This window comes from Talpa occidentalis, unplaced genomic scaffold, assembly GCF_014898055.3.
Source record: "Talpa occidentalis isolate TD23 unplaced genomic scaffold, MPIMG_talOcc4v2.1 talOcc4.4, whole genome shotgun sequence".
Lineage (NCBI taxonomy): Eukaryota > Metazoa > Chordata > Mammalia > Eulipotyphla > Talpidae > Talpa > Talpa occidentalis.
In genome coordinates, this window is record NW_023604295.1 from 95670926 (window position 1) to 95698322 (window position 27397).

Here is a 27397-nt window from a genome sequence, read left to right on the forward strand (position 1 = left end):
ACCAGAGCCAGAGCAGGGAGCAGAGCAGGCAGAAGGACCAAGGTACACTGCTGCGGGGAGCAGTGGGCGGCAGGAGAGGTCTGCGCGCCATGTGGGACCCTCCTCTGGAGGCCGGGAGCAGCCGGGGATCGAACCGGCGCTGCAGAGGCTGCGGGCAGCTTCGCAACCCAGCACTCAACCTCTGTGCCACTGGGGAGGCCCGACATCGTATATCTTTTCATGAACTTATTTGCCATTAGCATATCTTCTTTGATGAAGTAATTTTAATTTTTTTGTCCATATTTTTAACTAGGTTGTTTGTCTTATTCTGGCTGCAGCTCCTTTATTAGATATATATTTCACAAATATCTCCTCCCCATTTGTCACTTCCCTTTTATTTCCGTTAACAGTAGACTTTGAGAACAAACATATTTTATATTTCATTGTCCAACTTATCAATTAAAAGTATGTGCTTCTTTATACCTTATTTTAAAAATCTTTGCCTTAGACAAGATTACTAAGGTTTTTTCCCCTATATTTTTTTTCTTTGAGTTTTATAGTTTTGCTCTTAACTTTAAGTCTGGCAAAACTTGAGTTTATCTTTGTCTATGGAGTAAGGTGAGGGTGAAGTTTATATGTGAATAGCAAATCATAACAGTATCATTTATTGAGTAGATCATCTTTTCCCATAGAATTGGTTTGTTTCTTTGTCAAATGATTGAGTTAATTAAGGATCTATTTTTGGATTCTATTCTGTGCCATTGGTCAAAATGTCTATCTTCATGTCAGTAACACTAATAAATGTAGCTCAGTGGATCTCAGCGAAGGGTAATTTTACCCTACAAGGGGCATTTGGTAGTGTCTGCAGATGTTTTTGATCTTTACTGTTTGTGGAGGGCGGGAGGGGTATTGCCTCTGATTTCTGCTAAACATCCTGTGATGCACAGCATAGTTCCCTGTGATAAAGATTTAGCTAATCCAAACTAGCAGTAACATCAAGCAAGGCTAAGAAACTTGTTGGTAGCCTAAGTGTTCTAACTTAGCTTTTTCAGAGTTTGGTTATATTAGGTGTTTTGCCTTTTTATACAGTCACCTTGTAACTTTCTACAGACGTTTTTGTTGAGATTTTGACTGGGCTTGCTTTGAATTTATAGATAAATTTGGGAAGAATTTACGTGTTAACAATATTGAACCTTCCAATTTGTAAGTGTGGTTTTTGTGACCATTGAGTTGTGTGTAGTTTATCTCACTTGAGTATTCATTGTACACACCTTGCATATATTTTGTTAAATTTATCCCTAAGTATTTCAAATTTTTGATGTTATTGTAAATTGTATATTTTTTATCTTATTTTTTAATTGCTAGAACATAGGAATACAGTTGATTATTGTATATATTTTTGATCATTGTGTATTCTATGACCTATGATCTTGCTTTTAGCAACTTGTAACTATGCATAGATTCCGTAGGATTTACCCACACAAACCATTATCTTGTTTATTTTACTTCCTTTTTTAAAAAAAAAAAAAAAAAGTTATTTATTGGGGCCTCCCTTGTGGCGCAGGCGGTTGAGCACTGCATTGTGAAGCTGTTCGCAGCCTCTACAGCATGGGTTTGATCCCGGCCTGCCGGCGGTAATCCCACATGGTGAAGCAGACCTCTCCTGTGTCGCCCTCCGCTCCCCTCAGCAGTGTATTTCGTCAGTCTGCCTGTTCTGCTCTCTGCTCTGTCTCCGATGAATCCTCTCACCCTCCTGTGCCTCTGGCCTGTACCCCAGCTCTTGTAGAAAAATAAATAAATCTTTTTTAAAAAAAAATTCAACAGAGATAGAGTGGGGAACAGAATGGGCAAACTTACTGAAATACACTACTGAGGGGAACAGTGGGCGAGACAGAAGTCTCGCCATGTGGGTTGCTTCCTGGCTGACCAAGGATCGAACTCGTGCTGCAGAGGCTGCGGATTGCTTCATAGTGTGGTGCTGTTACCCTTGTGCCACCAGGGAGGCCCTTATTTTACTTCTTTTTTTTAATGACTTTTTTTCTTTATCTACTGCATGGGGTAGTACTCCTTTTTAGTGTTGGAATAGTGGATATCATTGTTTTCTTCCTGATCTTAAGGGGAATACATTCCATTACTTACCATACAGTGTAATACTAAGCTATAGATTTTTTTTTTTTGTAGCTGCCTTTTAGCACTTTGAAGAGCTTCCTATCTATGCCTTGGCTGCTGAAAGTTATTATCATGAATGGTTATTGAATTTTGTCAAATACCTTAATTATATCTATTAAAACAATAGTGTACTTTTTTATTCTCTTGGTATGGTGAATTACATTGATTGATTTTCTGATGTTAAACCAATGTTGCATTCCTGGGATAAGCAGCGCTAAGGATGGTATATTGTCCTTTTTATATATTGGAGTCAATTTACTAAAATTTTGCTTGGAATTTTGGAGGGATATTGGTCCATTATTATGATGTTTTTGTTTGTTTCCCCTTGTTTGCTTTGATTAATTTTTTGGAAGTACTGTTTGACCTTAGCTGCCATCTTGTTTATCTCAGCATTTTCAAGGGGCTAATAATGCTGAAAAAAGAGTTTGATTTACTTGTTACAATACGTTTGTTGTATTTTAAGTGCTATTTTACAGGGACTGTGCTAAGCATTTTATGTCACTTCAAAATAATCCTCACAGATTTTTGTAAGATAAGTACTATTATCATACCCATTTTAGAGATGAGATAATAGAGGCTTAGAGCAGTTAACTAACTTCCCCAAGTGGTAGAAAAAATTCAAGTCACATCTTTCAGATCAGTAATCTTTTAAGCACATTGTTCTGTATTCATGTCTTTCTTAGGAACTCTTTAATTATCACAGAACATTGTGGTTTTTTTAAAGATTTATTTCATTTATTTATGCATACAAAAACTGGGGTGTAGGCTAGAGGTATGGGGGGGGTGAGAGGATTCACCAGAGACAGAGTGGGGAGCAGAACAGGCAGATACACTGAAATACACTGCTGAGGGGAGCAGTGAGCGAGACAGGAGAGGCCTGCTGCACCATATGTGGGTTGGCTCCCTGGCCGGGGATGGAACTCATGTTGCAGTGGTCCTATCACAGAACATATTTGACAAAACTGAAAGAATTTGAAGAACTATACACCTTAAGCTACCTCATTGTACTAATTGGTTTTAATAGTTTGTGTGCTGGGTTTCCCTGGTAGCTCCAGGAATAAAGTCTCAGTGCTATCAAGCTATGGCCAGCCACTGTGGCATGAGTTCTATCCCTGGCCAGGGAGCTACCCACGTGGCACAGCAGACCTCTCCTGACTTGCCCGCTGCTCCCCTCAGCAGTGTATTTCAGTTGATCTACCTGTTGATCTACCTGTACTTCGGTGAATCCTCTCACTCCCTGCACTTTTGGCCTACACCCCAGTTCTTCTGTGCATAAATAAATGAAATTAAGTTAAAAAAAAAGTTGTGTGCTAACTTATTTTTCAGTGTATTTAAGTGTGTTTCTGATAATTGGCGTATTAGCTTACCAATTTGTAAGTTTTATCATGTGTACTTTATTGTGGAGAAACTTGAATATTTCTTTTTTTTTAATTTTGACTTTTTTTTTAAAGATTTATTTATTTTATACAAGCACTGGGTACAGTCAGAAGCACGGGAGGGTGAGAGAATTCGCCAGAGCCAGAGCGGGGAACAGAACAGGCAGACTGACGAAATACACTGCTGAGGGGAGCAGTAGGCGCAGCAGGAGAGGTCTGCGCGCCTTGTGGGTCCCTCACCCATGCCGGGGATCGAGCGCCATCCATTTTCAAGGCTAGTTGATTCGGCAGGTGAGTTGTTACACACTCCTTAGCAGATTCCGACTTCCATGGCCACCATCCTGCTGTCTATATCAGCCAACACCATTTTTGGGGTCTAATGAGCTTCGGCATCGGGCGCCTTAACCCGGAGTTTGGTGCATCCCGCAGCGCCAGTTCTGCTTACCAAAAGTGGCCCACTAGGCACTCGCATTCCACGCCTGGCTCCACTCCAGCGAGCCAGGCTTCTTACCCATTTAAAGTTTGAGAATGGGTTGAGATGGTTTCAGCCCCAAGACCTCTAATCATTCGCTTTACCGAATAAAACTGCGTGCGGTGGTGGGGTGTGCAGAGGCTGCGGGCAGCTTCCCAGCCCAGCGCTCACCCGCTGCTCCACCAGGGGAGGCCCGGAACGTGTATATTTCTAATTGATTGCTATTTCAATTGAAGCTTATATCTGTACTGAAGCTTGTATCTTATATCGAAACCTTATATCTACTGGCAGTTTCTTGACATGGCTTATCTATTAACATTTTATTATTTATTTATTAACATTTCCTTGAGACAATATTGTTTTCTTCTTTACTTTGCTCTATTATGTGCACACTAGTACTCACTGGTACCAGTAAGCAAAGTTTTGTTCAAGTAAAAATTTTTTTTAATTTTATATGCTTTTTCAAAAATTTTATTTTTGCATAGAAGAACTGGAGTGTAAGCCAGAGGAGCGGGTGGAGGGGCGGGGGTGAGAGGATTCACCAGAAATAGAGTGAGAAACAGAACAGGTGGATCCATTGAAATACACTGCTGAGGGGAACAGTTGGCAAGGTAGGAGAGGTCTGCTCCCTGGCCAGGGATCAAACTCAGGCCGTAGTAATGATAGTGCTCAGACTTAACCCCTATGCCATCAGGGAGGCCCTGTTCATGTAAAATTGTACTGTGGTTAAGAGTTAAGAGAGGCAAGAGTAGATGAAAAGCTATTTCTTCCACTTATCTGCTGTCTCCAGGTTGAATATGTGCCAGATTGTTGTAAGACATTTTACCCTTAATAATTCAATTGTAGGAAGCGTGGATTTAGCTGGCAGCCAGCTAGTGGGACCCAGCTTAATCTCCTCTATAATCCCTTGGTCAAATAGGTGGAAATACACAGAGAAGACAAGTTACAAATAGAATCGGAAGCTAGAAATACAAGTTAAAATATGCCAGGAATCAGGAGGATTTTCTGAGTAAAAGTGAAGATGGATCCCTGAAACAGAATAACAAGGACAGGCAGGAAAACTAGATTTTCTACCCATCTCTACTGCATCCCTACAACTTAAGAAAGTGGGGTCTTTGCCAACCACAAACTTGGCAGCTACCCCCCTATGATATAGCAGCTGCTATCTGCCGCATCCAGGGCCCTTTTCTCCCTCCCATCTCTCTTATCATTTTCTCTCTATTCCCTTGGTGACCACACTTCTCTAAAGCCAGGAGCAGAAATGGATTGGTTTTGGTACATTTTCAGATGTGAAGGGAGCAGAAATAGGAAGGAACAGAGACAAGAAAATCCAAGGGGATGGTGCATTCTTTAGGACTTAATTCAAGTAGACACACAAATGAAGTTTTAATGGAAATTTTCAAATATTTACAAGAGTAAAGACAACAGTTTAATGAACTCCCTTGCGCCAGTCATCAACTTACACAACTCTTGATTAGGCCCTGCTTTTGATGAGGGAAGAGCTGTATTTCAAACTATCCAGGAATAAATTAACAATCACATGCATAAATTAGGCCACAGGTTTAAGAGAGTCTTCCTAGTACATGAAAGCCATGGTAAATCAGGGGTTCTTGAACCTAGAATATGTGAATTTACTTCAAGACTTGCCAGACTAAATTGGTAAACAAAATTTTGTGCTCTGAAGACAAAGTATCAACTTTAATGGGACCCTCGAAAAGATTCCTAATTTCCAAAATTGATGAGAGCCACAATACTATGACTACTTGACAGTAGATTTTGGGGTGAGTTGTATGTATCAATCTTTTCTCCAATAAGAACTGAAAGTTAAGAGCCAAATAATACCCAGATGGACTATAAAAGGTTGAGACCAACTAGAATTTCCCTGACTTTTTTCTTAGCAAAGACCAAACCTGAATAGCTTTCTCAGCTTAGAAATAATTGACTATTAAAAACAAAGACAACAGAACAAATGGAGCCACGGATGCTAAACCAGATGTCACCAAACCAAGATTTTACAATTTTAGCTCTTCTAGAAATGGAACCAGTCAATCTGGAATCACTTGATCAGCACTAGTTAGGTAATCAGCCTGCAAGACCCCAACTATCCCCTGAAGGAAAGTGACCTTACCATAACCAACTTGCTTTTTGGTCTACTATAACTTCCTTGTTCCTACTCCTTTCTGACTAGCAAAGTCTTATTTTCTTTTTAAAGATTTATTTACTTTTGCATACAAGAGTAGGGGTGTAGGCCAGAGGTGCAGGGGGGTGAGAAGATTCACCAGAGACAGAATGGGGAGCAGAACAGGCAGATCTACTGAAATACACTGCTGAGGGGAGCAGCAGGCGAGACAGGAGAGGTCTGCTGCACCATGTGGGTAGCTCCCTGGCCTGGGATTGAACTCATGCTGCAGTAGCTGCTGATAGCTGCATTGTACTGAAACTTAACCCCTTGTGCCACCAGGGACTATAAAAGTCTTAAAGTTTGTACAGTTCCTCAGAGCTCCTTTCTGTTAAATTGAATGCTGCCCAATGCATGAATTATTGAATAAAGCCAGTAAGATCTTTAAAATCTGTTCACTTGAATTTCATTTTTTAACAGCAGCACTTTGGGGGGTAAAAACCATGCTATCCCTAAGAAATTAGGCAAAATAAAGGAAGAAACTCTTATACTTAAGATATAGAGGAAAATCATACTTTGAAAATTGAGAAATGAGAATGATATTAGGTGGTACTTGCTTCTCAGATTTTTTAAATTAAATAGTGTAAAATCTGAAACACTAGAGATGAGTGCTATAGAAGGAAACCAAATGAGATATCAGCAAAGATTATAGTAATAAGAGATAGGTATTTGCCGAGTGCCATGTACTATATTAAAACTCCTCATGTATAAGCTAATTGAAACTGAGTAAATTATTATCCCCAAGAAAAGTGAAGTAAATAGGTTAAATTGCATCCCCAAAATTATATATTAGATTTCAGATTGAAAACAGATAGACTGACTCCAGGACCCTGGAGCAAGAACTGGGGTACAGGCCAGATGCATGGGAGGGTGAGAGGATTCACCAGAGACAGAGCTGGAAACAGAGCAGGCAGACTGATGAAATAAACTGCTGAGGGGAGCAGCGGGCGAGACAGGAGAGGTCTGCTCAACATGTGGGTTGCTCCAAGGCCGGCGGGAAACTAACTGGCACTGCAGAGGCTGTGGACAGCTTTGCAGCGCTCAGCTCAACTGCCTGCACCACCAGGGAGGCCCTGATATGCTTTTAAAGTCTGTGATGTAGTCAAAAAGTAATGCTGCAAGTCAAGCCAGTGATGGGGAAGAGAAATTGGAGATGTTCCACAATGCCACGGTGGGAACAAATAAAAAAGATGAAATGAGGGCCTCCCCAGTGGCGCAGCGGTTGAGCACTGGGTTGCGAAGCTGCACGCAGCCTCTGCAGCACCGGTTCGATCCCCGGCCACCGGGCGAGGGTCCCACATGGCACGCAGACCTCTCCTGCCACCCGCTGCTCCCCTCAGCAGTGTACTTCGTCGTTCTGTCTGCTCTGTTCTCCCCTCTGACTCTGGTGAATTCTCTCACCTTCCCGTGCCTCTGACTGTACCCAGTGCTTGTATAAATAAATAAATAAATAAATAAAATCTTTATTAAAAAAATTATTAAAAAAAAAAAGATGAAATGATAGGTGCAGGGAATACAGATTCAATATATAGATAAATAATATTCCCATATAAAGGAGATCAAACAGAAGAGAAGCAATATTCAAAGGTAAAATGGAGGACAATACCCTTGAGCTTAAATACTTCAGACTATGGGCCTCCCCTGGTGGCGCAGCGGAAGAGCGCTGGGCTGCGAAGCTACCCACAGCTTCTGCAGCGCTGGTTCATTCCCTGGCCACCGGCGAGGGTCCCACATGGCGCGACAGACCTCTCCTGCCGTGCCCGCTGCTCCCCTCAGCAGTGTACTTAGTCAGTCTGCCTGTTCTGCTCCCCACTCTGGCTCAGGTGAATTCTCTCACCCTCCTGCACTTCTGACTGTACCCAGTGCTTGTATAAATAAATAAATAAATCTTTTTAAAAAAAATTTTAAAAATTAAATAAAAATAAAGACTTCAGACTACAGGGCCTCCTGGATGGCGCAGGCGGTTGAGCACAGCACTGTGAAGCTGTCCACAGCCTCTGCAGTGCTGGTTTGATCCCCGCCGGCCAGGGAGCAACCCATGTTGTGCGGCGGACCTCTCCTGTCTCACCTGCTGCTCTCCCCTCAGCAGTGTATTTCGGTGATTCTACCTGTTCTGCTCCCTGCTCTGTCTCTGGTGAATCCTCTCACCCTCCCGCACATCTGGCCTATATGCCAGTTCTTGTATAAATAAAATAAATCTTTTTAAAAATAAATAGATAAATAAGGAGAACAAAGCATGCCTCAGAATCCCAAAACAGAAAACCCTGATTAAAAAAAAAAAAAAAAAAAGATTTCAGACTACAATTTAAAGAATTTCACTAATAATATGGAAAAAATTTCAGGTTGAAATTTTGAGTATTAGAAGATGTATGGTGAGCATCTGGGAACAGGGTATAAAAACTGCTACAGAACTCTAAGCACAAGTTTTCTCACCACTAAGAAGTGAAAGATAGTGGAATATTTATGCTGTTCTTAGGAAAAAGGAAATATCTGCGTTGTCATTAGCAAAGGACAAAAATAATGATGATAAAGAGTAGCAAGAGTGACAATATAAGACCACCTTATCAGTAATTAGAATTAATGAATACGTTAACACATAAGTTTAGTTTTTTAAAGATTTATTTATTTATGCATACAAGAACTGGGGTACAGGCCAGAGGTGCCAGGGGTAAGAGGATTCACCAGAGACAGAGTGGGGGACAGAACAGGCAGATTGACTGAAATACACTGCTGAGGGGAGCAGTGAGGGATTCAGGAGAGGTCTGCTGCACCATGTGTGTAGCAACCTGGCCAGGGATCGAATTTGTGCTGCAGAGGCTGCAGATAGCTTCAGATAGCTTCATAGGTTGCGTCTTAACCCCTTGCACCACCAGGAAGGCCCAACACATGAGTTTAAAAAGACAGACTTAGGGACCTCCTTGGTGGTTCAGGGGGTTGAGACGCAACCTATGGAGCCACAGCAGACCTCTCCTGTCTCGCCCTGTCTCAGCAGTGTATTTCAGTAATGTGCCTATTCTGTTACCCACCCCTCACCTCTGGCCTGTACCCCAGATCGTGTATGTATAAGTAGGTAGAGCTTTAAAAATAAATAAATAAATAAAAGACAGACTTAGATCAGGTCAAAAACAGTATCTAGAACATACACTACCTTTTTTTTTTTTTTTTAACAAAAGTATCCCTTCTGCTAAATTAATTTTTTTTATGTCAATCACTGTCCTTTTATTTTCCTTTCATAGCATTGGTGTGACAAAACATCAGAAGTAAATCATGTTCTTTCCCTTTTTTTAATTTAAATATTTTATTTTATATAATTCTTACATCTTTTTTCATCTTTGCACAATGTATGCATTTTCATTTTGGTTATATTCCCCATACAATTGCACACCCCTCTCCCCCCCCATTTTGACTCTAGTCCTTCCTTTCCCCGCCCCTCCCTCCTTCCCCTTCCCCCCCCCCCCACACACTACCTTGTTTTAAGGTTGGCCATAAAGCTAGAGTAATCAAGACAGTACAATATTGGTGAAGTGATGGATACATAGAACTATGGGGCAGATTAGAGAGCCCAGACCTATACAAATACAATGAACTGATCATTGATAAAGGAGCAAAGGCAATTAAATGGTGAAAGGAGAGACTTTTCAATAAACAAGGAAAGAGCAATTAAAGTCCATATGCCAAAAATTGAATCTAGGCATAGACTTAAAATGGGTCATAGGCCTAAATGTAAAACATAGAAAGATTGAATTTCCAGAAGAAAAATAGGGGGAAAGTAGTGACCTTTGGTTTGGCAATGACTTTTTGAATGTGACAGCAAAGCACATATCTGATAAAGGACTTAGTAAAGTTAGTCAACTGCAAAGTGAGGGAGGAGTGCATCAAAGGACAACAGTTTAAGTTCAAGGGTCTCCAATACCATCTTTATGTGCGGTCATTCTCTAGAACTCAAAATGCATTGAAAGCTGTTATATTCGTGGTTATGTTTTATTGCAGCTGAAGATATAGATTAGTATCACTCAAGCAAAAAGGCAATATGGCAAATTCCAGAAAAAGTGCCAAACATGGAATTTCCAGTTTTCCTCTCCCAATTGTGTCATGGACAGTGTTGGTTTCCTGGTGTTGATGTTTGACAGCTCCTAGCAGAGAAACTCACTTTGAAGTCCAAAGTACTGGATTCGATCACATAAACCTGATGTAGCTGATTTAAATCTCTAGCCCTTCAGGAGGTCAAACTGATAGCACGTGACCCCTAAGCCTTCATCATAAATTTCAATGTTGATGTGACTCAAAGCCCCCCTCTAAGTCACATTGTTACTGTCTGGCTGGGCTAATCCCTTTAACTAAGATCACTTTTACCCTGGCAAGAAGTTATAAAGATTACTGTTCCAGAAGCTAAGGGGGAAAGGCAGACTTTTCTATGGGTAAAGTTAAATTCTTTGCTACCTTCTTGGATACTTTAGACTTGTCACCAAAACGTAAAAATTAAATATTAAGATTAAAAAAAGAAAAAGAAGAAAACAACTCAAATATAAGTGTGCAAAAATCTGGACACCTCACCAAAGAATGTATACAGAAGAGAAGAAAGCAAATGAATAGATACTCAAATATCTTTTGTCATTAGGAAATTATAAATTAAAACAACAGTGAAATTATATGACACACTTTTTAGAATGTCTAAAATCAAAACTGACAGTATCACGTTGTGGACTGGTTTTCTGTTTTGTTGTTTAAAGTTCATTGTTGGTGGGAATTGTTGGTAGCTCCTTACAAAGCTAAACAGTTCTCTAGAAAATTCCTGACTCTCCTTATCCTTTATATGTGTATGTAGGTGATTAATCTTGTATATGTAACCAATTACCCACTTTTCTGCCAAGAGGAGGAATATAATAAAAATAAAAGTGAATAAGGTAAATAAAGATGAATATAAAATAGAATAAAGTAAGGAGACAGAAAAGTGGTAAAATTGAAAAATCCAGGTACAGTGACCATAATAAACAACTTTAGGAAGTCATTGAGCAAATACTGGAATATTAGGAACATTAGAGGAAAATTAGGAATATTACAGAATTTTTATATAGAAATTTTTAAAAATTATCAAATTACCATATAGCAGTTATGTTAAGAAATTTGAAAACATGAATAAATTATTTGTGGGGAAATTGGAATTATCAACACTGATTTTTTTAAAAAAGAAAGTTGAATAGTCTAATAAATTGAGGGAAATAGAAAATGTTGTTCAAAGCATCACTTTAAAAAAGACTCTACTCTTGACAGTTTATGGGCAAGCTTTTTCCTGTTTCTGTGAATAGATAATTCAGGCAATAAAACATTCAGAGTATAAAACCAAAAGCGTCCCAATTCTTGGAACAAAACTGATTTCACTTGGGTAATAAAACAAAAATATAAGAAGTCTTGAACCAATAACTATAGAAACAAAAAAACAAGGTATTAGAAAATAGCATATTACAAGAGCTATAAACCATGACCTGAGCAGAATTTGGCTCAAGAGAGTGAAGATGGTTGATTTAATATTAAGAAGTTACCAATTTAAATAGATAAGAGGAAAACATATTTTTGTCTGGAATACTTTTAGGTTACATTTAAAAATATTTGGGCACTTAAAAAAATCTGATGAACTAGTAATTAAGATACTTTTATATATATTTATCTTTAAGATTTTAGCCAATACTATGTTTAATACATCTCCATTAGGAACATGTTCCCATTTAAAACAGGCACAAAACAAGGTCTGCTGCACCTCCTTGGTTTTCTGTTTTGTGTTTAAAGTCAGATTTACCCACAGATTTTTGCATGCAGTAAAGTTCACTCTTTTGTAGTGTTTTTCATATATTACATGTTTTGGGCCCTGCTTCCTTGCTAAACTTACTAAACTTGCTAAACTTACTCTTGGTAACCTTTTTATGGATTCTTTTGGATAGTATCTGCCAATTAGCAGTTTGGAATTGTTAAGTGTTATTTTGTTTGTGGTATTTTCTTTCATTATTGTTTATCTGTCTTTATTCCTGGCAGGATTGTTTGTTCTGAGGATCCTGGTTTTTAATTCAGGTCTTTTGATAATCACATTAGTGTATTGTTGATGTGATTGGATTTAAATCTGCCACATTGCTAGTTTTTTCCTATATGTCCCATCTGTTTGGTCTTCCTTTTCTTTCTTTTTCTTGATTTATTTGGAATATGAATATTTTTTTGTGTGATCCCATTTTATTTACATTTATCTTTGCTTATTTGTTATTCCTTTTGATTTTATCTTTGGTGTTTGCTCTAGGGTGTATAGTGTATAGCTTTTATCACAGTCTACTTTCAAATAATGTCATACCATACATATTTTTCATTTCTTCACTGCTAGCTTTTGTGCATTTTTAAGCATACCTTTTATTTTTGCATAGTTACAAACCCTGTAATACATTGTTAATGTTTTGGTTTAGACTCGTAGGTATCTTTTAAAATGATTCAAGATAGGAAAGAAATTTCTTCCCCTCCAATGATGAGAAAATTGAGACACTTACTTTAAGCCCCTGTCTAAATTTCCAACATCTGGTTCATATATCAGTCTGGTTAATTGCTTTACCTCTTAGAGTGTTTTGTTTTGCTTTTTACCCCCTCTTTTGTGTCTTATAATTTTTAATGTAATGCCAGACATATAAAACAGTAGACACTGAAGTAAATTGTATTTATACCTGGAAATGGGCATACTTCATTATTCTGGTGGGTCACTTGTCTACAGGATTGAATCAATTAGCCAAGAGTTGAGCTGAGTTTGGTTTTTAATTTGGCTGTGATTCATTATGTTTGGTGTACCTCAGGGAAAGAAAGAAATTGAACCTTTAAGAAAAATCTTGGTCTTTAGTGAGAGGAAATGATTCTGAATATTGCAAGGGGTAGTCACTAAGGTTTGTTGTAGCTAGACTTACTCAAGTCATGTGAATTCTGTAAGAAAAGGGTCATTTACAGTTTATGAAAGCAACAAAATAATTATCTATTAAAATATAGCTTAAGCAGAATATAGTTTAAATAGCACAGCAGTGCTGTTTATGTCTCTCTTATAGGGCAAAACTTGAAGCTTTGGCATTTTAGGGATGCCTAGGTGTTTCTGCAGAGGGGAGGGGAGATTATCTGTGCCTAGTAGAGGCATCATTACTCAGCAATCCTTACTGGAAATAAGTTTTAAAGAGGCCAGATAGGGCCTTTCCGGCGGTGACGACCTCCACACGAGAACATGCCTCTCGCAAAGGATCTCCTTCATCCCTCTCCAGAAGAGGAGAAGAGGAAACACAAGAAGAAGCACCTGGTGCAGAGCCCCAATTCCTGTTTCATGGATGTGAAATGCCCAGGATGCTATAAAATCATCACCGTCTTTAGCCATGCACAAATGTTGGTATTGTGTGTTGGCTGCTCCACTGTCCTCTGCCAGCCTACAGGAGGAAAAGCAAGGCTTACAGAAGGATGCTCCTTCAGATGGAAGCAGCACTAAAAGCACCCTGAATCAAGATGAACGAGAAACCATCCTAACAAACAAGTTTTGGATAAAAAATAAATAAAAATAAATTTTAAAAAATAAAATAAATTTAAAAAAAAAAATTAAAGAGGCCAGATAGGGCCTCCCCTGGTGGCACAGGTGGTTGAGTGCTGCACTATGAAGCTGTCCGCAGCCTCTGCAGCACCAGTTCTATCCCGGCCAGCCGGCGAGGGTCCCACATGGCGCAGCAGACCTCTCCTGTGTCTTTCGCTGCTCCCCTCAGCAGTGTATTTCATCAGTCTGCCTGTTCTGTTCCCCGCTCTGTCTCTGGTGAATCCTCTCACCTTCCCACGCATCTGGCCTGTTCCCCAGTTCTTGTATAAATAAATAAATAAATAAATAAATAAATAAATAAATAAATAAATAAATAAATCTTTAAAAAAATAATAAAGAGGCCAGATGAAGGACTAAGGAGGCAGTTCTCTAACTTAGATACACATTGGAATCACCTGAGACCTTGAACAATGGTCCCTCCTCAGAGGGCGTTGATTCAGATGTGAGTGGGACATGAGGTTCGTAAGTGTCCCAGTTGATCCTAATGTGCAGCCACAGCTGAGGATCACTCTGAAGGATCACAGAAACCCTGGTGGGTTGATGGACACTTTGTGAGGTTTAGAGGATTCACTTTAGTAGATAGAGGAAATATCAAGTGACAGACAATTGTTTTTACCAGGATATACAGACAGTAAATGCAAATTTTTAATTATGTCCTAAGAAACATGAAAGAATTAAATCAATGAAAGTCATCCCATATTCCTGGAAAAGTAAATATTTCAAGTTGACAGTTCTTTCCAGAACAGATAAAAATTATCAAATCTTATTCACATTTTTAAAAAAACAATAATATCATTCACCACCCAGATTTCTAATACTTTTCTCCAATAAAAGAATCCATGGCGGGCCTCCCCTGGTGGCGCAGCGGTTGAGTGCTGGGCTGCGAAGCTGCCCGCAGCCTCTGCAGCGCCCGTTCGATCCCCGGCCACCAACAAGGGTCCCACATGGCGTGCACACCTCTCCTGCCATGCCTGCTGCTCCCCTCAGCAGTGTATTTCGTCAGTCTGCCTGTTCTGTTCCCTGCTCTGGCTCTGGTGAATTCTCTCACCCTCCCGCACTTCTGACTATACCCAGTGCTTGAATGAATGAATGAATGAATGAATGAATGAATGAATGAATGAATAAATCTTAAAAAAAAAAAAAAGAATCCAAGGCTCGCTAGAAAAAATAGCCAATTGAAGTTTGGTATAGGGAAATATACAAGATGAACCTGGATATCTTGTAGTACCAGAGAGTAAGGAAAAAATTTAAAAAGCAAAAGAGTACAGTATGCAAAAATATCATAGGAATGAGCCATTTTTCTTTGTTCTCAGTGATATTCACTACTCTTAAATTTCTCATGTAAGCAGAATAATACAGCATTTGTCTTCTTGTAACCAACTTGTTTCACACAGTGTAATGTACTTGCAGTTCATTCATGTTGTAGCATATGTCAGAATTTCCTTTCTCTTTAAGGCTGAATGATATTCTTTTGTATATACCACATTTTGCTTATCCTTCATTCATCCATCAGTGGACATGTAGGTTGCTTCTATTTTGTAGCTATTGCAAACAGTGCTTTTACAAACAAGACAGTACAAATATCTCTGAGACCAAGCTTTCAGATCTTTTGTGTATATACCTACAAGTATAATTGACCCAGTAGAACAATATGATAAATTCTATTTTTTAACATTTTGAAGAATTGACTTTCCAATTTCTTTAACATCTGTACCATTTTATCTTCCTGCCAACCATGCACATGTGTTCCAAGTCCTCACCAACTTGTTTTCTGCTTTTTAAATGATAGTCATTATAATAGGTATGAAATGATATCTCATTGTAGTTTTGATCTGCATTTCCCTAATGATTGGTGATGTTGGGCATCTTTTCATGTACTTGTTTTGGTCACTTGAGTATTTTCATTGGAGAAATGTCTATTCATGTCCTTGTCCATTTTTTGAATGGATTTGTTTGATCTTTGAAGTTGTTGGGTTTTAGGAGCTCTTTATATATTCTGGATCAGATATATGATTTCTGTCTGACAGACTATCACTTGCTGCTTTCAAATCATCTCTTTGTCTTTTGGAGGCTTAATTATAATGTGTCTTTGTGTAGCTAGCTCTCTTTGAGTTTATCTTACTTGGAATCTGTTGATCTTGGATATTTATAGTCATGTCTTTCATTACATTTGGGAAGCTGTCAACCTTAATTTCTTCAAATATTCTCTTCTCCCCTTTCTGTCTTCTGGGAGTACTACCATGCATATGTAGTCCACTTGATAATGGACTTAAATGTCACATGGGTCCCTAGCCTCTGTTCACTTTGCTTCAGTCTTTATTTTCTTTCTGTCCCATAGATTCAATAACTCTTGCTGTCTGTCTCTAAGCTCACTTATTCTTTCTTTCTGCTCAATCTGCCTTTGAATCACTCCAGTGAAGTTTTCATTTCAGTTATTTTACTTTTCAACTCTAGAATTTTTTTTTGTTATTTTTAAGCTTTTTGCTGTTATTGCCATTTGTCTATATATCATTTTCTTAACTCTTTCCACATTTTCCTTTATTTCTTTGAGGATTTTAAAGAGCATTGTTTTAAATTTTTTGTGTAATGTATCTGTCATTGGGTCTTTTTCAAGGATAGTTTTAGTTGTTCTATTTTTTTCCCTTTGAATTGGTTGTATTGTTTGCATATCTTGTGATTTTTTTTTTGTAATTTAGTTTGAAAACTAAACATTTGACTCTAATGTAGAATTTGCTGCTTTTGCTCCCCTTTTTTTTGTGGGACCCTCGCTGGTGGCCGGGGATCGAACTGGCACTGCAGAGGCTGCGAGCAGCCTCGCAACCCAGGGCTCACCTTCTGCGCCACCAGGGGAAGCCCTTGTCCCCTTTTTTTGTTTGTAATTTTAATTATCTTAGGCTGCCAAGGATTAACCTGAGGTGTAAATTTAAGGTATTTCAAGATCTTTTCTGAGCCTTTCCCCAGATATATGTGGTCTCTTTTAGTTTTACCCATGTATGGAATATTTTTAATGTCCAAGTCCTTAATGCCTGGCTCCCAAAAGATTGAAAAGAGAAAAATGAAGGAGGTGAAAGTTGCCAGACTATTGAATATACTGTAAGTCACTACAACCAGAGAGGGAGGGGAAATTTGCAACAAGGGGGGGTGGTACAACATCAGTGGTTTCCCATCCCTTTGTCTACACCTCTGTCACCAGAAGCAGCAATCCCCAATCAGAGCATAGATTGTTCATGGTTTGGAGGACAGGGTCCTTTTTGCCAACCTTTATTCCCAAGTACTATGTGGAAATATGTACACAGTTGCCTTTCATGTGACTGGGTTTAAGGAATAAATAGCAGTACTGCTACCAACTCTGTATTGAGTAAAAATTAACTGCATATACTATCCAAGTCTTCCCCTGGAATTTGCAGTTCTTCGGGAGATTCTAGAGTTCCAAAATGGTTATATCAGACAGACCCTGTCAGTACATTTGTCTTGGTGGGGACACAGATTCCTGGTGTTCCTTACTCTTCCTTCGTCTTTCCAGATTTCTCTTCTTATACATGAGCATTTAAGACAGTACTGCAGGGATATCTTTAGTATGTTTGAGAAAACATTACAGAAAAATATAGGTTATTAATAGAAACAGTAGCTAGTTGCTGGTAATTAGTAATGGAAAAGTGTTAGTTATAAAAATTCACCTGTGTCTGGTCATTAAGAGCTGGGAAGTCAGGCCAAAGTAGCTCAAAATATTTCTAGTCAGTAGAGTTCCTTTAATGGATGGGTAGCTACTTAAGGTATTTGATCAATAAAGGGCACTTGTTCATACATTTATTTAATAGCTGTTGTTTGTCTTCTACATGGTTTTCTACACAATAAGGGGGATACTAAGGGGGCCTGGAGAGCCAGAAAAATGTTGTGGAGGAATTTACACACTATTGAAAGTCAAAGGCATGTAAATTACAAAGGAATATGATGAATATAATATGTGTTCATCATGCTGTGGGAACTTAAAATAGAACCAGGTCTGCTTCAGAGAATTGGAAATATCTTCACTAGGAGATAACATTTTATAGTTTTATAGTTTAATAGGTAAAGGGTATTGAGAACTTAACAGTCTATGATCAGTGTGGACAGTAAAGCCTAGAGAACAGTAAATAATTCATGCACCTGGGACTGTGAGAGATGAGCCTAAAGAAGCAACTTGGCTCTCATTAAGAGCCTAGTATGACCTGTTTGATGAGGGAACCATGAAAGGGTTTTCTGGTAGGTGACTGAAATGATTTTCTTTGCATTCGTTTTCCCTTGTTTAGAAGATTTTCTTTGGCACTAATGAATATATGACACAAAGAACTATATTAGTTTCCAGTAAGCCCTTTGATTATATCTACTTATTGAATTTATAGCTATCATTAGTTCCATAGTCATTCTGTGTGTGGTCTTTGAGAAGGTAAGAACTGGATTTGGGGCCTCCCTGGTGGCGCAGGGGTTGAAGACACAGTGCTGTCAAGTTATTGCCAGCCACTGCAGCACAAGTTCCATCCCCAGTCAGGGAGCTACCCGCATGGCACAGCAGACCTCTCCTGACTTGCCCACTGCTCCCCTCTGCAGTGTATTTCAGTAGATCTGCCTGTTCTGCTCCCCCACTCTCTTTGGTGAGTCCTCTCACTCCCCGCACCTCTGGTCTACACCCCAGTTCTTATATGCATAAATAAATAAATCTTTTTTAAAAAAAAAGAACTGGATCAGAATCATAGTTCACTTAGTAGCAGTTGTACAAATTATTTGATACTGATAATCCTCCATTTTCTTGTCTGAATATGGAGATTCTGAGTAGTTTCTGGGCCCCGGTGACAAGGGGGTGAGAGTGGAAGTAACAAGGTTGCTGTTGGGTAGGGGAGAAATTCAAATGAGTCTCTCTGCTGGACATAATCTCAGTCTACTCTGAGATCCGAGTAAAAATAGGTTTTAAGGTAGGTTTGGGTGTCAGCCATAGAAAAGTACACATTGAAGCTGTAAGAGATGGTTAGTTCTAAATAGATTTTTGTATGCCTTGCTTAAAGATTTGGAAACAGGAAACACTGAAGGTTTTTAAGCAGGAATCCAGAGGTTAATAGTGTGTGCCCCCAACACCCTCAATGGTTAATCTGGTTTGGATAATAAATTATGTCACTGGTCACCTTCTAAAGCAAAAATATAGCAAGAATGAAGGTCCATGGTTGTGCCATTTAGAATACATGTAATCAGCCCAGAAAGGTAGGGGTAAAATAGAAAGGAAATGATCTTTGCAAAAGCCAAGAGAGAATAATTGCAATGGCATTAAGAAGATGCAATTTGTAAGATCAACAAGGTCAAATAGAACAAGGCCAGGGGCAATAAGCATCCATTACTGGATTTCAAGGTAGAGCTCACTGTCTGCTTCAGACAGTGCAGTTTCATTTGAACAGCTGGAGAAGAGCCAGACTGAGTTGTTTTTTTGAGGATAAGGACTATGACATTTATTTTTATATCCCTGGTACCTTGCATGGTAGTTATCATTTAAGAGGTAGATGGCACATTTCTGGAAAATTGAAATGTATAGTAATTAATAGTTGTTGAGAGGGTAAGATAGTGGCTATGGACATCACAGTTATTGAAAAATTAGGTGGTTAAGGAGAAATGGAAAGGAGGATGCTTTTAGTTTGGCATCTGTTCAAAGGGCAGATCTCTGCATTTTAAATGTCAAGATGAACTCAGCAGAGAGGGAAAAATACAAATTTCTGAACAGGGAAATAAGTATGAAAACCAGAGTCCTTGCTGCTTAAGGAGGATTTTATTACAGAGTGGACATTGTGGCCTTAAAGAGGTAAATGAGGTAAAGAGGGATATAACAAGTACCTCCGCCCCCTGCAAAGCCCCTTCAATTTTTAGGAATATTGTAGTGATCAGAGTACAGTTATTACCGTTGGAATACCTAAAGCTAAAATTCGACTCTTACTAGACTTATGGCAAATTACTCACTCTCTTGTATTTAACTGACTTGTTGAGAATAGCTCAGCTAGCGATCCCATCTCAGGGATGCCTAGAAGTCTTCACCAATCTCGCTTCATCTGTCTACATGATTATGATTTTTACATGATTATGTCCTTCTAACCATGATTGATTGCTCTACATCTTATCCTTTTGACATTTCATTGGCCAGGACAAGAACCTGACCCAAGTTCAGCCAATGCGTGTCTTCCTGGTATTTTAAGGCTTAGGATGAGGAGGGTTAATGGCACATGTAAAATGAAAAGCTAGCGACACATCAAAGACCATGTTTCCAACATTGTGAAGAATGCTGATCTACAGTTAAAGAAAATAATGCTGACATAGAGAAAATCAGAGGCAAGTAACAGAGGAACTGAGTCATACAGACAGACACAGCCCTGACAACCTTCGAGTTCATGAGACCTAGCTGCATCCTGACCCTTCTAGTTTGGTTATCTCACCCTTCCTTGCATTCTGTGAGGCAGCTGAGCCAACTAATTTCTTCTCAAATCAGATTAGTTTGAGTTGAATATTTCTGTCTCTTACTAAACAAATACCTGAAGTGTTCTGTTTCCAAGGTTCATGCTCTCACCACTATACCAAATTCCTGCTCTGAGACTACAATCATATGTCTAAAGTTCCATCGCTTCCTAACCTGTGAGGACTTTAATGAGCTACTTCTGCCCTTCTGGCATCTTTGGTTCCTATCCCTCCCAGAGATAACTTCTCAGAAATACTGGCATAAGCCTACCTCATCCTGTAACGCCTGCCACTTGAAACTTCAGGCTCCACTAAATCATTTGTGACTAAAGTATGCACAAGGATTTGAGTAGTTGATAGGATGGAAAGGTGGTAGCTTGGAGCCAGGTTGAGATTAATTTAGGCTACTTTCTTTAGTAGTTTAGACCAGAGATATTTAATAGAAGTTTCTGTTATGATGGAAATGTTGTATATATGCCCTGATCAGTACAATAGCTTTGGCCACATGAGCTATAGAAGACTTAACGTGTGTTAAGTGTAACTGCAAAATTGAGGCTTTAATTTTATTATTGCATTAAGCAATTTTAAGTAGCCATATGTGGGCCTCACTGGTGGCGCAGGGGTTAAGTCACAGCACTATAGAGCTATCGCCAGCCACTGCGGTATGAGTCAGATCCCCGGCCAGGGAGCTAACCCACATGGCACGGCAGACCTCTCCTGTCTTACCCACTGCTCCCCTTAACAGTGCATTTTTGTAGATCTGCCTGTTCCATTCCCCACTCTGTCTCTGGTGAGTCCTCTTAGCCCCCACACCTCTGGTCTACACCCCAGTTCTTCTATACAAAAATTAAAAAAAAAAAGTTTCGAGCAGAGAACAGAGAAGCCTAGAGATACACATTTCTGTAGCCATCTATATAGAGGTGATAAAAACCACAGAAATGGTTACTGTTGACTGATGCACAAGTGTAAGTCTTAAGAAAGTAGTATCAAGTACAGAACCTTGGAAAATGTCTGTTTAAAAGATAGAAAGAGGTGTGGTCCTCTTCAGGAAAAATAGGTATTTTGCTTGAAATGTGATTAAGTGTGGGAACAATATAGCTAATTTCCATTTCCCCATTATATGAATCTGGTGGCTAGTTATAGTTGGCAGATATGGGAATGGGGCAAGAAAGTAAAAAGCTATCATTGTGCTGTAAAATGGCATTTCTGCCTATAGCATCATAAATACATCTATAAAACTGTAGTTAACTTTTGGTCAACTTGCCGACTCCAGTCCAAGTAAATTAACTTATGAACCTGGGGATAGAATGCCTAACCCCTTTTGGGGTTTCTAGATAATTGTTATAAATAATATGTTGTTTCACTGGATTTTCTATGTAAGAGTAAGGAGAAATTGTTTGAGAGGATCTACATAAGATGCATTTTTTTATGCCAGTGGGAAGACTCATGAATCCCTAGAGTGCATCGAGGAAGACAGATGGTAGAGATTATGCTGCCCCCAAGAGCGTCTTGGGAGTAGATTGAGGGCAGTGTGAGTAAAGAATTTAGCACAAGAGAGAGGTCACTGGCAAGAAAGGCAAACAGGAAGAAGGAAATATATGGAAGAATAGAGAAAGGCGAAAGGTGAGACTTATGTAGTACACAATAGGAAACAGGTCAGTTTACTGCCTAACTCAGTGCCTGATACGTTAGAGGTACTCAGTAAGTTTTTGTTGAAAGAAAGAATGATGATTAGAAAGAAGAAAAATTGTGCCTACAGGAAAAATAGAATGCTACTTTGACACCACCTTATTTTATCTATTATTTCACCTCAGTCATCATGTCTTCCTGCCCTTGGGTTGCTATTAGATTTTTTTTTTTTTTAAATACTACCTTTTTTTTTTTTTAAAGATTTTTATTTATTTATTTATACAAGAACCGGGGGTACAGGGATGTGCTGGAGGGTGAGAGGATTCACCAGAGACAGAGCGGGGAACAGAACAGGCAAAGTGATGAAATACACTGCTGAGGGGAGCAGTGGGCGCGACAGGAGAGGCTCCCCCACGTGCCATGTGGGGCCCTCGCCAGCCGGCAGGGATCGAACCAGCACTGCAAAGGCTGTGGGCAGCTTCACAGCGCACGTGCAACAGCCTGCGCCACAGGGGAGGCCCTGCTATTAGATTTATTATTAGAACATACATCAAGTACGTGAATATTCCAGGTATTTCATATTTGAATTTGGAATTGTTTAATTGCCCACTTCTGGAGGGGTGAAGGTGGGGGATTCTCTGCCATTTGGAAGTTTGGTGAGTGTACCTGAGTTTTGGGATGTTTGTCTTCCTTTGTTTTAAACCTGTAACAGAACAGGTGTGGCTTTATCATTCTCTTAATATCCTGATTCGGGTGACACAGGTGAACACTTCTGGCTGATCTGATAGGTTGGAGCTGTACGCTTATTTTCTGATAAGGTGACCAAGAGTGATGACAAGAATGATGGGGAGTTTAAAATTATTTCCAAATATGAATATATAAATGGAAATATACAAGTATTTAACACACAAAATTGGATGCTGTGTATTTTCCAAGTTTCTTTTTATTCAAAACTCCTCTGAAAATCTGTCCACAAAAACTCACTATATGGAATTTTAACTGATCCCTTTACTCAAATATTGTAATGACCCCACATCTTCTAGTGAAAGCAGGATTCAGCATCTGAAAAGATACTGGGCCATGTAGGTTATATTTTCAATTTTAGACATTTTTAATTTTTAAGATTTAATTTTAATTTTTTTAAGATTTATTTATTTATGCATACAAGCACTGAGGTACAGGCCAGAGGTGTGGGTGGGTGGGTGAGAGTATTCACCAGAGACAGAGTCGGGAACAGAACAGGTGGATTGACTGAAATACACTGCTGAGGGGAGCAGTGGGCGAGACAGGAGAGGTCTGCTGCGCCATGTGGGTCACCTCCCTGTTTGGGGATCGAACACATGCTGCAGTGGCTGCAGATTGCTTCATAATGCTGCGTCTTAACCCCTTGTGCCACCAGGGTGGCCCCAATTTAATTTTTTACCCTATTCTATATTACAGCTTTTTACATATCTGTGTCCATATTAAGTGTAATATGTGATACATAGTCTGCAAAGAAAAGTTTGACTAGGAAAAAGCTCTCTTTGATCTATTTCATTCAATATATGTTTATTTGGTGTCCAGCAGGCACTGTCATGGACACTAGAGAAGTGACAACGCTGAACAAAGCACAAGGTCCTTGCCTTCCTGGAGCTGTTTGCATATCTACTTTCAGATGGGAATATTTCAGATTAGGTGGTAACTAATCAAAGAAGGAAAGTTACCTTACTGAGGAGAGTGGTACTCTTGGGGAACTGAGATATAAACTAATAAATTCACTAAAGATGGAGATTTTTGTTTCTATAATATTTTGTCTGTTGTGTTCACTGCTGTATCCCTAGAACCCCAACTGGTGCTTGACACCTAATAGGGATTCAATAAAATACATGTTGATGATTGAAGTTTTTATTATTTTGAATTTGTATAATAGAGACATGTACTTTACTAAAATAATTTTTACATCTAGCTAGTTAAAAATTTTCTAATCTCGGTTACCTTATTTTTGTTACCTGCATTTTATTTCTCCTTGTTCCTATGTACGAGGATGCAGGAAAAACTTATTAATATTAATTATTAGTCATTCAGTGAGCTGATATTGCAAAGGATAGATTTGAAAAGGAACTTAAGAGCACTTCTTTTGTTTAACTTCCTGCCTAGGAAAAATTGGATGAGTATGTATGTATTTTTAATTAATCATGTAAAAAACTAGGACAGTATTATTGGGTTCCCTTGAGAAAATGGAGAAAGGTACTTAACCCTAGATATAAAGATACTAACCTGAAAAATTTAGAACTTCTAACTGTGTGGGAAAGTGAAAAAAACCTCGAGTACAACTAAGCTGCTCTTTGTTGATATCAGAAATGGGCCTGTCATTCATTTTGGCATTGAAGCATAGCCTCCTATCTCAGGGGGCAGGACCAGGACTTTTTTCCCCTCCCAGAAAAGAAAAACAGCTATTACAGGTTGAAAAGCCCTGACCAGTTTTTCGAGAGTTTTTTCCTTTTTTCCACTGAAACTCATGTTTTACTTTGCTTTCAAGATGCAATAAGGTCTCCTGCTTTGTGACTGCTGTGGAGCCAGCAAATACCCTGACATGTATAATTCAAATTGTGCAGGTTTCATGAGTAAGTTTAATTTGTTTTTTTAGCTAAAATTTAAGGGATTTCTAGAAAAATGTTGGCTTGGAATTAAGCATTTAACACTTTTATTTTAAGCATACTTTTTAAAAAACCTCTGATAAGAAAGTAAAATTGTATATTAAAAGGCCCCCTTCTCCCTTAAGGCATGCACTTTCAGTTTCTTTTGAAGTGTCTTTCTTGCACAGGAGGTTTTCACTGGTCTTTTGAAAGCTGCTTAACTGAACTGTTTTCTTGAGCATCTTTTTAGTTTTACTGAGAAGTATTTTAAATTGAGCTTTTCTGTGCTCGATTGCTTATGTCTGACACAGTCTCAAGTTTCCACTGAATGGTAACAAAGACTGTAGAGTGTTGTTGGTACTGCAGTGAGAGGCATGCTTCTTTAGACCAGGTAAGAGAGATCATTTTGTTTCTTTCTGCTGGGTGAGATTTTACAGCGTTTATTTTGTAATTTTTCAACAGCAGCAGTGTTAAATTGATAAGTAGCCAAGAGCACTCGCTGAATTCAAGACGTCCTTGCTGATTGCAGACAGGAAAACTACAGGGTATGGGGGTTGGGGTAGGCAGGGGGGGAGGGGTAGAGTCAGCTTAGTTTATCACTGTTACTTGGGCAAATAGTGGAAATGTGAAAATAATTCTCTAGCTCAGTGTTCTTCGTTCAAGAATAAGGAAGCAGTTGAAGAAATGAATGATTTTAAAGGTGCCTTCTGGTTATTACTTGTGAGTGCAATTCAAATGATAGTTTTTACTTTCATTTCTTTCCAGTAGTTAATAAAATTAGCTTTGCCCTTAACTATATATTTTTTCCCTTTATGAAAACTTTAAAATAGTCAACAGCAAAATATGCTTCCTCGAGGTCTTTGGACTAGACCTGACACTTTTTTAAAAATCAGCTTTTATAGCTGTTTCAATTTTTTTTTTCCTAGTACATTTTTCTTAAAAGTATTTGTGCTTTGAAAATGTCAGCTGTATTCTAATGAAGCTCAGGCATTGTTTGCTCATAAAGGAGCCGGTGCATTCCACTGCTTTATGGTTTATTATGAGGCACAGTGTGAGAGTGTGGGTGGCACCATTTGGTGTCTGCTTGGGGTAGTGACTGCCATTATGTTAGCGCTGGATTGGCAAAGAAAATACAGCATGAAAGATCCTATATGAATCTAGATAGTGTGAAGAAAATCTTACCTCTAAACAATGCTGGGGGAGCCCAGAGTGTGTGACAACTTAAGTTGATCACTTCAAGTATGCTCTTGAAGTCTGCATTTTACTTACGATTAATATTCTACCAGTCACATCCCTTGTTTTTTGATATAGATATCGTTTGCTCATGTTTTGAGCTTTAATAAGAAAGTGGACGCTTGTAAACTATGACATTTTAAGTAGATAGGGAAAATTAAATAATATATTTACTTTTAAAAAGTTTTAAGGAACTTAGTGTGGGTGGGGTGGGGGAGTGGGAGAGGAGGTCAGGCTGAGAGCCTTTCTTTCAGTTAGGAAAGCCCTGGTGAAAAAAAGCAACAGATGTTTCTTCTGTTACAATTGAAGTTGTTTCATTCAAAATTCACAGTAGCTGGAATGGGGAGGCGGTCATAAATCTGACTTAATCAGTGAATAAATAAAACTCAGTCATTTAATGTTTATTCTTTCGTATTCAGAATTTGAGAATCCTTATTCTGAGTAGCACACCTTTTGAAAAACCCTTTTCATCTTACAAAAAATGAGGTGTTATGAATGGAAACGAGAAAGTTTTAACTTTCATTTAGCTTTGCTTTTAAATTATGGAAAAATTGGTCACTGATTCATGTGGAATATAAGGAAAAAACTAATCTTTTTAAAGATATGTATGGAATACTTAGTTTCAAAAGTTTATAATTGCACAATAGGTACTAAGGCTTAAAATGAAATTGCAACATAAAATGTCAGTTACATATAGCGATCATTTTCCATTTCGCTTCAGTGAGAAGCTTGTGGCTTTTTTTTAAACGATCTTTGAATAAGAAATGTAGAGAAATATTTTGAGGTTTATTGAAATGATGTGTGCAGTTTACCTCTGAAAAAGAAGCTTTAATAGTAAGTGTAGATTGGCTGCTGATGGAAGGAGAGTTATGTTCTGGAAAGAGTAGAAAGATCTGAGAAGTAATGTGCAGGTAATGAAAACAATCAGAATTTTACAAAGTTTTTGAATTTGTGGAATTCATAATGAGTAAAAACTTTTTACAAGTATCACAAAGAAAATTTCTCTATTCTTGTATAATGTGAATTTATGTATTTCTTAAAGTTGGCTAATGAAAAAAGTTCTGAGCTCCAGAGTGTCCACATATTAGGCATTTATTAAATATTTGCCATGGCCACTGTAATAATAATGTTTAATAGCCAAAAAATTTCATTGAACTGTATGGAGTTCAGTGTTTATATATAGGGCAAATAAATAGTAAATGGTTTTTAAATGTTTAATTGATTTTAGGAGAGGACTGGAAAAAAGATAAACATTCAAGGACATTATTTAAAATTTCTCTTGCTCTTAGCTAGATCTGTGGGTATCCTTGAAGATATTCTTTACTTCTGATAATAGTGACAGAATTTGGAGATTTTTAAAACATTTTGGATCATTGTTTTAATTAAGATCAAGATTGTAGAAGTGATTGATTTTGCCTTTTTAAGGAATAGCAATATTTAACAATTGAGTTTCTCTTTCTAAAATAAGTAACTTGTGTGGCGTTTAAAATGGATTTAAAAGTTATAGGTTTGAGTGAAGTAAGAGTTTTACACTTTATTTATTTATTTTGCGTAGAAGAATTGGAGTGTAGACCAGGGGTGTGGGGGCATGAGAGGATTCACCAGAGACAGAGTGGGGAACAGAACAGGCAGATCTACTGAAATACACTGCTGAGGGGAGCAGCCGTGAGACAGGAGAGGTCTGCTGCACCA

General features: G+C 38.5%; 2 protein-coding genes across 7 annotated transcripts in view; both read left to right on the plus strand.

Moving 5' to 3' along the window:
- TFDP2 (transcription factor Dp-2) overlaps positions 1-27397 on the plus strand; it is a 162405-nt gene that overhangs the window by 78837 nt on the left and 56171 nt on the right. Inside the window, exon 1 of one of the 6 annotated variants that reach the window (XM_037525859.2) lies at positions 24783-24863. The exons of the other annotated variants lie outside the window; for them this stretch is intronic. The gene's annotated coding sequence lies outside the window, so the exon portion shown is untranslated. Of the gene's footprint in view, positions 1-24782; positions 24864-27397 lie in introns of those variants that run through there. 6 annotated transcript variants of the gene reach the window in all.
- On the plus strand, positions 13360-13702 carry LOC119257708 (40S ribosomal protein S27-like). Its single transcript, XM_037525860.2, has one exon. The coding sequence runs from the start codon at positions 13410-13412 to the stop codon at positions 13662-13664; it is 255 nt and encodes an 84-aa protein (XP_037381757.1). The 5' UTR covers positions 13360-13409; the 3' UTR covers positions 13665-13702.